General features: G+C 45.0%; 2 protein-coding genes across 2 annotated transcripts in view; one reads left to right on the top strand and one right to left on the bottom strand.

The window, feature by feature from the left end:
• Nucleotides 1-56: 56 nt before the first annotated feature.
• LOC149984818 (uncharacterized) lies at nucleotides 57-1,122 on the top strand. Its single transcript, XM_090187481.1, has 3 exons — nucleotides 57-304; nucleotides 652-739; nucleotides 874-1,122. Exons 1-3 carry the CDS (start codon nucleotides 206-208, stop codon nucleotides 1,047-1,049), a joined length of 363 nt encoding a protein of 120 aa, XP_090043607.1. The 5' UTR covers nucleotides 57-205; the 3' UTR covers nucleotides 1,050-1,122.
• Nucleotides 1,123-1,427: 305 nt separating this feature from the next.
• LOC149984817 (uncharacterized) overlaps nucleotides 1,428-11,106 on the bottom strand; it is a 30,512-nt gene continuing 20,833 nt past the window's right edge. The window contains exon 5 of the mRNA XM_090185848.1: nucleotides 1,428-1,435. Coding sequence (XP_090041974.1) covers nucleotides 1,428-1,435 — 8 coding nt within the window. The remainder of the gene's footprint in view (nucleotides 1,436-11,106) is intronic.

Below are 11,106 nucleotides of genomic sequence, written 5' to 3'. Positions count from 1 at the left end.
CCTTTTGGGACACAGTGACTGATTTCCATTGTTGCGTCCTCTTCTCCCAGTTATTGTACCCAGGTCGGTCACACCAGCTTGCTCTTCTTACTCAGACACCAGCAATGCCGCAAGTGACATCACTCATGGTATTGTGGCTGACCTTAATGCTACTGAGGAATTCCCTGCCAGGGGCCTTAGCCCGGCTGATGTAAAGGCTGACGGCATGGCCCGCCTTCCCTCTGCCAGGGGGGAAGAGACTAAGAAGAACAGGAAGTGGCATTTCCTACCCAAAATTGTCAAGATTCCAAAGATCAGGATTAAGGTAGAGGGCTCAGTGTCTTTAGATTACCTCTGTAAGGCAGGGCTGAAATGTACCCTACAGATTCACTAAACCCCTATTGTCTCTGCATTAGAACAATGCTGTTGTCATTGTCTTTAGGAGGTTGAGTGAGGCCGCTGTAATACAATCCTAATACACATGGGAGAGAGAGTCAATGGATGTGTTCCAAATTGCACCCTATTCCCTATATAGTGCACTACTTTTGACCAGAGCTCGATGGGCCCTCGATGGGTCAAAAGTAGTGCCTTAAGTAGCCAATAGGGTGCCTTTTGGGATCCATGCCATATATTTTACACATGCTCAGTTGTCTTGATGTGTTTTGTCTTCAGCTGTTCAAGACAAAGGGGGAACCAAAGAGCCACCCTGAACAGGATTCTCTGCCTACCAAACGTCTCAGAGAGACTCGTATTTCACAGGGTAAGTGATAAGCATCGATAATGTCATATTGATGTATCATCCTATGGCCAGCTTGTTAAAACGGTGACTACAGATACAGGCGGACAGACAGATACACACATTCATTTTCTGATTATGAAATATTATTTTCACAGATGCTGAGTGTGAGGTTCCATCCACTTCCCCACCCAAAGAGGACCTGACAACCACACTGGCCCCTGCTCCCCAGGAGTCCCAGTCCCGTAAACGCCCTCTCATAGTCAGGGTGTTACGAGCTATCTCCAGAGCCGTCTCCAAACCATTCAGAGAAGCTTTTGGGAAAAAGAATTAGCCAAATGCCAGATTTTATTACTATTTTAATCAGAGCCTTTATTTAATAAAACATTACTGCATTGATTTCTGTCTATAGTCGTCTTACTGTTTGTGCAAGATAATGGTACCACATTGTCAAACGTAGTTATAGTGAAGCACTGTTTATGATTATTGATTGTGGAAATCACATTTTAATACAGAAAAGATGTCGTCACATAAAGACAGACATATAGGAGAAAACTCCGTTGACTATTCACATGATCAAGACACAACTAAAGCCATGAATGGATCATATTATTATACCTTTATTTCAACAAGGAACACAGACTGAGACCAAGGTGTCTTTTACAGCTGGGCCCTGCGTAGACATGTTACACATTCAGTTTAGCTACAATGATTAAGAAACTACACAAGACAAACAAGACCATCACAGATAACACAAAAATACAGCAGCAGATTATTACGTTTGCACACAGGTTATTCCCCTAACAGCACAATAACTTGCATTACCCGAAAGTTACAAGCAATACAGAAATAAAAATCCTCCAATAATTATTTAAAATGGGCAACAGGGGGACAAGAGTCTCAAATTTAAGTTTAGTCTGCAGGTTTTTCCATTGGCAAGGAGCGTAACAGGAAAAGGCAGCCATACCCAACTCTGTGGAAATCGCATGGACCTCAAGTGTAATCCATGCTTGAGACCTGGTTTTAGGAATTCTAATTCTAATATTGATGAGTGATGATAAATAAGATGGTAGTTTATTCAGAAGTGCTTCGTAGACAAACACGAGAACATATTCTCGTCTCATGGACAGCGAAGTCCAACCCACATTTTGATACAAAACACAGTGGTGAGTTCTGTAGCTAGCGTCCGTAATAAACCTAAGTACTCAATGATAAATAGCATCCAGCGATTTAAGTGTTGATGCCGTAGCATGCATGTAGATAATATCCCCACAATCTATAACAGACATAAAAGTAGCTTGCACAATTTGTCTTCTATTTGTACAGGACAAACATGTCCTGTCTCTAAAGAGGAAGCCTAGCTTGATTTTTAGCCGTTTATAAAGTTCGTCAATATGCATTTTAAAAGACAGTTCATCATCCAACCATATCCCTAAGTATTTATATGCAGAGACCTGATTCATTCGAGAACCATGTAAGCTCTTGTAAGTGCAAGTGTATTTTCAACCAACTTTTTGAACCTATTAAAAATCATAAAATGTGTTTCCTTTGTTTCTTGTTTTAAATGTACATTTTATTTTAACAATTTTAAAACAAGATGAACAGAGAACAGTTGTTACACTTTCTATGAAGCCCATATATATAATGCATACACTCAAGTCATACACTCATAATTACTTAATTACTTAGTGATTGAGTAGGCTACATAGATTTCATGACTAGAAGCTCAAAAGACGAAAACGTCTTTTTTTTGTTGTAAATGTACATTTGCTATCGTAAATGTTAGCAACAGCTCCGCAGGATGCACGGGGGATATGGTCACTAGTGTAGCCAGGAGGTGAGGCCTCATTTAACACAGTAAATTCATCAGGCTAAAGCCATGTTTCAGTCAGGCCAATCACATCAAGATTATGATCAGTTCATTGACTATAATTGCCTTTGAAGTAAGGGATCTGACATTAAGTAGCCCTATTTTGAGATGTGAGGTATCATGATCTCTTTCAATAATGACAGGAATGGAGGAGGTCTTTATCTTAGTGAGATTGCTAAGGCGAACACCGCCATGTTTAATTTTGCCCAACCTAGGTCGAGGCACAGACACGGTCTCAATGGAGATAGCTGAGCTGACTACACTGACTGTGCTAGTGGCAGACTGGCTAATAGCCTTGCCTGCACCCTATTTCATTGTGGAGCTAGAGGAGTTAGAGCCCTGTCTATGTTGGTAGATAAGATGAGAGCACCCCTCCAGCTAGGATGGAGTCCGTCACTCCTCCGCAGGTCAGGCTTGGTCCTGTTTGTGGGTGAGTCCCAGAAAGAGGGCCAATTATCTACAAATTCTATCTTTTGGGAGGGGCAGAAACCAGTTTTCAACCAGCTATTGAGTTGTGAGACTCTGCTGTAGAGCTCATCACTCCCCCTAACTGGGAGGGGGCCAGAGACAATTACTCGATGCCGACACATCTTTCTAGCTGATTTACACGCTGAAGCTATGTTGGTGGTGATCTCTGACTGTTTCATCCTAACATCGTTGGTGCCGACGTGGATAACAATATCTCTATACTCGCCAGTTTTAGCTTTAGCCAGCACCATCTTCAGATTAGCCTTAACGTCGGTTGCCCTGCCCCCTGGTAAACAGTGTATGATCGCTGGATGATTCGTTTTAAGTCTAATACTGCGGGTAATGGAGTCGCCAATGACTAGAGTTTTCAATTTGTCAGAGCTAATGGTGGGAAGCTTCGGCGTCTCTGACCCCGTAACGGGAGGAGTAGAGACAAGAGAAGGCTCGGCCTTTGACTCCGACTCGCTGCTTAATGGGGAAAACCGGTTGAAAGTTTGTCGGCTGAATGAGCGACACCGGTTGAGCATTCCTACAGCATTTCCCTCCAGAAACCGTGAGAAAGTTGTCCGGCTGCGGGGACCGTGCGAGGGGATTTATACTAACGTTACTATCTGTACTTACTGGTGGCACAGACGCTGTTTCATCCTTTCCTACACTGAAATTACCCTTGCCTAACGATTGCGTCTGAAGCTGGGCTTGTAGCACAGCTATCCTCACCGTAAGGCGATCGTTCTCCTGTATGAGTACAGCGACTGCAATTAGAAGGCATCATGTTAATGTTACTTAGCTTTGGCTGTTGGAGGTCCTGACGAACCATGTCCAGATAAAGCGTCCGGAGTATGAGGACTCTGTGTTATGCACTATAGCCCGTTACCATATGTGATTTAATATTATCTGCTGTTGGCTTGTGTGGATGTATGTGTTATGCAACATAGCTGACTTGAACCATTGTTCAGTTTCAGGGCCATGGGCCTTTCTCATGATGGAAAAATACAGAACTGTGCAATGAGTTGGGGGGGGGGGGCACATTCAGAACAGTCTTTTGTTAGATAACAGGAGCCAGGTGCCTGATAACTGCATATTCTACACAGCTACAACGACTGACCGCTGAAGCGCTTAAGGGGCTGGGACCAGCCTCTGCGCCAACAATCAACGATGGGCTGGGTGAGTCTAAACCACGCCCAGTCTACTCTGACAGGCCGGCTCGGAAGCAGGAACTACTGTCAGAGTATATTAAATATCTTTGTCAGGAACAAGTCAGTTCTGTTTTGCCCTGCGAGGTGGGACAGAGAGCCCATATATACGAAAATTGCATTTAGCTAATAAAAAAAGCCTCATTGTGATATTTATCCTGATACCAGATTCGAATTGACGCAACCCTGACACGAGGGGAAAAACCAAAAATATAAACGGTAATTAAAAAGTAAAAACCGTAAAGTTGTCATGTAGCAAAGTAGGCAACAAAACACCGCAACACGTAAACAAGTCTGCAAGTTGTGACCGGAAATGGCGTCAAAATGCTGTTGAGGTATCATGTGATGCTACTAGCATAAATGGACCAACAGTGAGCACATGTAGCTTAAGTCAATTGGTAATTTAAAACACAGGGGTCTGAGTAATATTGCTGGCGCATGGATATAATGCAAAATAAATGTTGCCATCACCCCAGTTACTCAAGTCAGGTCATACACCTCACCTCCAAGTAGGAACCACCAAAACAATACAGAGGACACAAGTATTACAGTTAATGTTTAATTGAGCCAAAACAAGCAAATGCAGTTACACACTGGACTAGAGTACCCATGAACTCTTGCATGTCCCACGTCAGATATCCATGGCGTCGTCGCCAGACGGGCCGGTCGCAGCTTCAGAGGTGGCGTCGTCGCCAGACGGGCCGGTCGCAGCTTCAGAGGTGGCGTCGTCGCCAGACGGGCCGGTCGCAGCTTCAGAGGTGGCGTCGTCGCCAGACGGGCCGGTCGCAGCTTCAGAGGTGGCGTCGTCGCCAGACGGGCCGGTCGCAGCTTCAGAGGTGGCGTCGTCGCCAGACGGGCCGGTCGCAGCTTCAGAGGTGGCGTCGTCGCCAGACGGGCCGGTCGCAGCTTCAGAGGTGGCGTCGTCGCCAGACGGGCCGGTCGCAGCTTCAGAGGTGGCGTCGTCGCCAGACGGGCCGGTCGCAGCTTCAGAGGTGGCGTCGTCGCCAGACGGGCCGGTCGCAGCTTCAGAGGTGGCGTCGTCGCCAGACGGGCCGGTCGCAGCTTCAGAGGTGGCGTCGTCGCCAGACGGGCCGGTCGCAGCTTCAGAGGTGGCGTCGTCGCCAGACGGGCCGGTCGCAGCTTCAGAGGTGGCGGCGTCGCCAGACGGGCCGGTCGCAGCTTCAGAGGTGGCGTTGTCGCCAGACGGGCCGGTCGCAGCTTCAGAGGTGGCGGCGTCGTCCGAGGACACGCGCCTCAGCTTCTCCTCAGAGGACAGGGCATCATTTGCCGGAGAGCTACCATGGTTTGGAGAAGCTTGGGATTCTACTTCATTGGTCTCTAAATACTCTTGAGAAAAAACAAAAGGAACAGTTGGGTATTCTACAGCAACACATCTGTTCTACACGGTCTAGGCCAAATTGCTAATCGAATTTTGAGCAACATGAACCCAACAGTTTTCAAAGTATATGTTTCAGGCCGTACCTTCTCTGGCTTGTTTAGCGTCAGACCCTATGGATCGGAGCAAGGCCAGGGCATGCACAATGGAGACGTCATTTGATGACAGCTCTGAAAAATGTAGGTTAAGGTTTGACAACATTATTTAGACTGAGTTACTCTATGCTGTTGAATGAGTGTCAAACACAGCAGCACCATAGACAGTGACAAAGAACATAGCTAGAAGGGTTGCGGAAAGAAACACTTACCTCCAAGTCTCCTCTGCAGAGAGACTTGATCTTGCTTCTGGGACTTTCCAACAGGGTAACAAGAAACTGAGGAGAAAGTGTTGACAGAAGTTGAGTTCACACAAAATAGCTACATATATTAATAGCAGTGAAGAATAAAAGATGACCAACGCGGAAGATACAGACAGTCAAATATTAATACCCAACTTATAAAGTTAAGCATATTTACCAAACAAATCCCTTAAACATTAGTGAACCAACCTTTGACAACCCCCACAGTCATTACAACGAGCAGCAATTCTCTCACACCTCCCATGATCATGAAAATAGTCTGTGTTATCAACAGGTAATGTCTTCCCATGGCCTGTATGAGGCTTATATATGACAAACATGGCTTAACGATCAATTAACAAGCTTGATTGAGTTGTTACGTTCAGATAGAAATAGACCATGTAGAACATATGTTGATTCTTATCAAGTTGGTGGGCAGGCAATCTTTTCTACTCCATATATTGCATTTATATCTGTAATGATTAACCCTAATGGTCTCAGATCAGCAGTAGAAAGAAGTATTCCTAATTATTTTAGGTGTAATCTTCAAAGATATTAGGGGGAAATAAACACTGTACCCAAATCCACGTTTTACAATGCTCCTGGGAAATGGGTAGGCCTCCACCTATAGTCCTTCACAGTTTTACAGCTGTGATATATTTATTTATTTACATAGATCACATACATAAATAAATATGTTAGCTGTAGGTAGCGTTGAGATAAAATTCCCATATTCTATTGCTACTAACATAAATCCTAATATATCATGTTTTCCTCATTTGCTCTGTAGGAGGTTCGTCATATGAAGGACATTCAAGTGGATGTGACCCCTAACCTGCAATAGGGGCTCAGTGAGGTGACAGACATCCTGTAATGGATCTCCAGCTAGTGTCTGAGGACCTGGAGAAGGCTGTGTCTACAGCTGTGGGGCAGGACAAGCATGGTATGAAGGATTTTATTGTTATGGATAGTCATCTCCAATCTGTTCAAATATCACTGTTGTTGATAACACACATTACCAAAATGATTCACACTTGTCTTCCTATTTCCACATAATCTGTCATGGTTCCCCACCCCAACAGGGCATAAAACCAACCTCTCTTTATTGCTACTGCTAATACACCCAAATCCAACAGCGTTTGAGTATCTTTTTGCTGTTCTTCTAACCCTGAATGGCAACATTTTATCCTAGTACACAAGCATGTCACTTTATCCATCCACACCCACTCTACTGCCGCATGGCCACTGCGGCTGAGACTTTCACCCTCTCGTTACAGGTATAGCAGGTAACCAACCCCACCCGGGTCTTACCCCCTAGGACTTACCCTTTGCAGGTACCTGCCTGCTCGGGCTTACCTTCCGGGACTCACCCTATTCTTATAGTACAAGCAGGAACCAACCTACTCGGGATTTACCCCCTAGGAGTTACCCTCTACAGGTTTGGGTTTACCTTCCGGGACTTACCATATACCACAAAGCTACGACCGGTCGTAATACAATGGGACTACTGAATAAGCTCAGGCTTTCTAGGTTCGTACCCTATAATTGGTTCAGCCTACGACTCTCATCTCCCCAAGATGTCAGAATTAGTGATAACGGGTGTAGGAACTTTGCTTACCTTGTTTCTGTTTCACTGTTTCTTAATCTCTAGTTCGACTGCAAATCGCGGTGAACCCTGCTCGCAGTGCCAACTGTTAGGTTCTAATTCTCAGAGTAAAAACTCGACGGACACTATGAATGCTTGAACCAAGTTTATTCTTCCCAGAGGGTCAAGACAGCTGCATTAGACAAAAAACATATTCACACAAGCACTGATATTTAATCCTCTCTCCTATGCTGAGTCTGCTCCTACACCTCTAAACAGCCAATGCATCTCTGTTGCTAGACAGAACCTTGGTGATATCTGTTCTTCCTCAATTCATCTGACCTGACCGCTACCCCAAAGTGCTCACTCCTCCCCAACTCAAGGCTGACATGGTGATTGGTACCAGACTGTGTCTCTTCTCATCCCAGAGGATCCCACCCATAGGATGCCTGATGGCTAACAATAACATATCCTGACATAATGTAAACGTTATACATTAAGCTCTCTCCCTCAGTGACATGAATTAGTATATTTCATATTCTCAGAACCCAACAGTAGGTTTTAAGGTGTGGCTGCATGTTTGTCGTGGACGCATCGTCACTCTTGATGTTATTTTTCCAAGTCTGAACTGGCCGTTCTTGTCTTTCCTCAACTAATTGAAACCTCAGGGACAGACATCCTGAACGACTCTGATGTCAGAGCTCCCATCAGCCCTCTACACCTCGCTGTGAGTAAAGCCTACCTGCTCCTGTAGTGGTCTCCATATGACAAATGGCACCCTATTCCCTATTTAGTACACTACGTTTGACCAGAACCTTATAGGCCCTGATCAAAAGTAGTTCACTACATAGGGAATAGGGTGCTATCTGGGATGCAAGCATGGTGTAGATTTTCCACAGGAAGTTGACTGTCCAGACAGACTCACACACCATATTCCGATCTATTCCCGATTAGTGTAAAATACATGCATATTCTACACAGTGATGATGAGGATGATTTCCTTATTTTGCCATTTGAGTTAATCAACCTCAGAAGAGAAGTAGAGTTTTTGTTTCTCAATCCCACGCTTGGCAGGAACCTCCGATGTTGATGCTGGGCGGGAGCAAAAATGGGCTCCCGATTGAAAGACTCTGGTCTACTTTAGAGGTCTAGCACTGTATTTCTGTTCAGGCGTACCATGGGTCTACTCTAGGACATTGATTATATTAAGAGTGAATATCTATTCAGGCGTACCACAGTCACCACCATGCTATGGAGGTCCTGGTTCAGTCTCTGCTGGATCTAGACGTGAGGGACAGCCAGGGGCGCACCCCTCTGGACCTGGATGACTTTCACTTTAGCAGTAATAAATTCATGAACTTCTTTGAGGAAAAGATTATGATTATTAGAAAGCAAATTTTGGACTCCTCCTTAAATCTGCGTATTCCTTCAAAGCTCAGTTGTCCTGAGTCTGCACAACTCTGCCAGGAGCTAGGATCAAGAGAGACGCTCAAGTGTTTTAGTACTATATCTCTTGACACAATGATGAAAATAATCATGGCCTCTAAACCTTCAAGCTGCATACTGGACCCTATTCCAACTAAACTACTGAAAGAGCTGCTTCCTGTGCTTGGCCCTCCTATGTTGAACATAATAAACGGCTCTCTATCCACCGGATGTGTACCAAACTCACTAAAAGTGGCAGTAATAAAGCCTCTCTTGAAAAAGCCAAACCTTGACCCAGAAAATATAAAAATCTATCGGCCTATATCGAATCTTCCATTCCTCTCAAAAATTTTAGAAAAGGCTGTTGCGCAACAAGTCACTGCCTTCCTGAAGACAAACAATGTATACGAAATGCTTCAGTCTGGTTTTAGACCCCATCATAGCACTGAGACGGCACTTGTGAAGGTGGTAAATTACATTTTAATGGCATCGGACCGAGGCTCTGCATCTGTCCTCGTGCTCCTAGACCTTAGTGCTGCTTTTGATACCATCGATCACCACATTCTTTTGGAGAGATTGGAAACCCAAATTGGTCTACACGGACAAGTTCTGGCCTGGTTTAGATCTTATCTGTCGGAAAGATATCAGTTTGTCTCTGTGAATGGTTTGTCCTCTGACAAATCAACTGTAAATTTCGGTGTTCCTCAAGGTTCCGTTTTAGGACCACTATTGTTTTCACTATATATTTTACCTCTTGGGGATGTTATTCGAAAACATAATGTTAACTTTCACTGCTATGCGGATGACACACAGCTGTACATTTCAATGAAACATGGGAAGCCCCAAAATTGCCCTTGCTAGAATAATGTGTTTCAGACATAAGGAAGTGGATGGCTGCAAACGTTCTACTTTTAACTCGGACAAAACAGAGATGCTTGTTCTAGGTCCCAAGAAACAAAGAGATCTTCTGTTGAATCTGACAATTAATCTTAATGGTTGTACAGTCGTCTCAAATAAAACTGTGAAGGACCTCGGCGTTACTCTGGACCCTGATCTCTCTTTTGAAGAACATATCAAGACCATTTCAAGGACAGCTTTTTTCCATCTACGTAACATTGCAAAAATCAGAAACTTTCTGTCCAAAAATGATGCAGAAAAATTAATCCATGCTTTTGTCACTTCTAGGTTAGACTACTGTAATGCTCTACTTTCCGGCTACCCGGATAAAGCACTAAATAAACTTCAGTTAGTGCTAAATACGGCTGTTAGACTAGAACCAAAAAATGTGATCATATTACTCCAGTGCTAGCGTCTCTACACTGGCTTCCTGTCAAAGCAAGGGCTGATTTCAAGGTTTTACTGCTAACCTACAAAGCATTACATGGGCTTGCTCCTACCTATCTCTCTGATTTGGTCCTGCCGTACATACCTACACGTATGCTACGGTCACAAGACGCAGGCCTCCTAGTTGTCCCTAGAATTTCTAAGCAAACAGCTGGAGGCAGGGCTTTCTCCTATAGAGCTCCATTTTTATGGAACGGTCTGCCTACCCATGTCAGAGACGCAAACTCGGTCTCAACCTTTAAGTCTCTACTGAAGACTCATCTCTTCAGTGGGTCATATGATTGAGTGTAGTCTGGCCCAGGAGTGGGAGGGTGAACGGAAAGGCTCTGGAGCAACGAACCGCCCTTGCTGTCTCTGCCTGGCCGGTTCCCCTCTTTCCACTGGGATTCTCTGCCTCTAACCCTATTACAGGGGCTGAGTCACTGGCTTACTGGGGCTCTCTCATGCCGTCCCTGGAGGGGGTGCGTCACCTGAGTGGGTTGATTCACTGATGTGGTCATCCTGTCTGGGTTGCCACCCCCCACCCCCCCACCTTGGGTTGTGCCGTGGCGGAGGTCTTTGTGGGCTATACTCAGCCTTGTCTCAGGATGGTAAGTTGGTGGTTGAAGATATTCCTCTAGTGGTGTGGGGGCTGTGCTTTGGCAAAGTGGGTGGGGTTATATCCTTCCTGTCCGGGGGTGTCCTCGGATGGGGCCACAGTGTCTCCTGACCCCTCCTGTCTCAGCCTCCAGTATTTATGCTGCAGTAGTTTATGTGTCGGGGGGCTAGGGTCA

The sequence above is a fragment of the Oncorhynchus mykiss genome, chromosome 2 (assembly GCF_057628025.1).
Source record: "Oncorhynchus mykiss isolate SJ-2025 chromosome 2, ASM5762802v1, whole genome shotgun sequence".
In the NCBI taxonomy this organism is placed as follows: Eukaryota; Metazoa; Chordata; class Actinopteri; order Salmoniformes; family Salmonidae; genus Oncorhynchus; species Oncorhynchus mykiss.
Note: the sequence above shows the minus strand (reverse complement) of the source record. Positions and strands in the feature narration are given on the sequence as shown.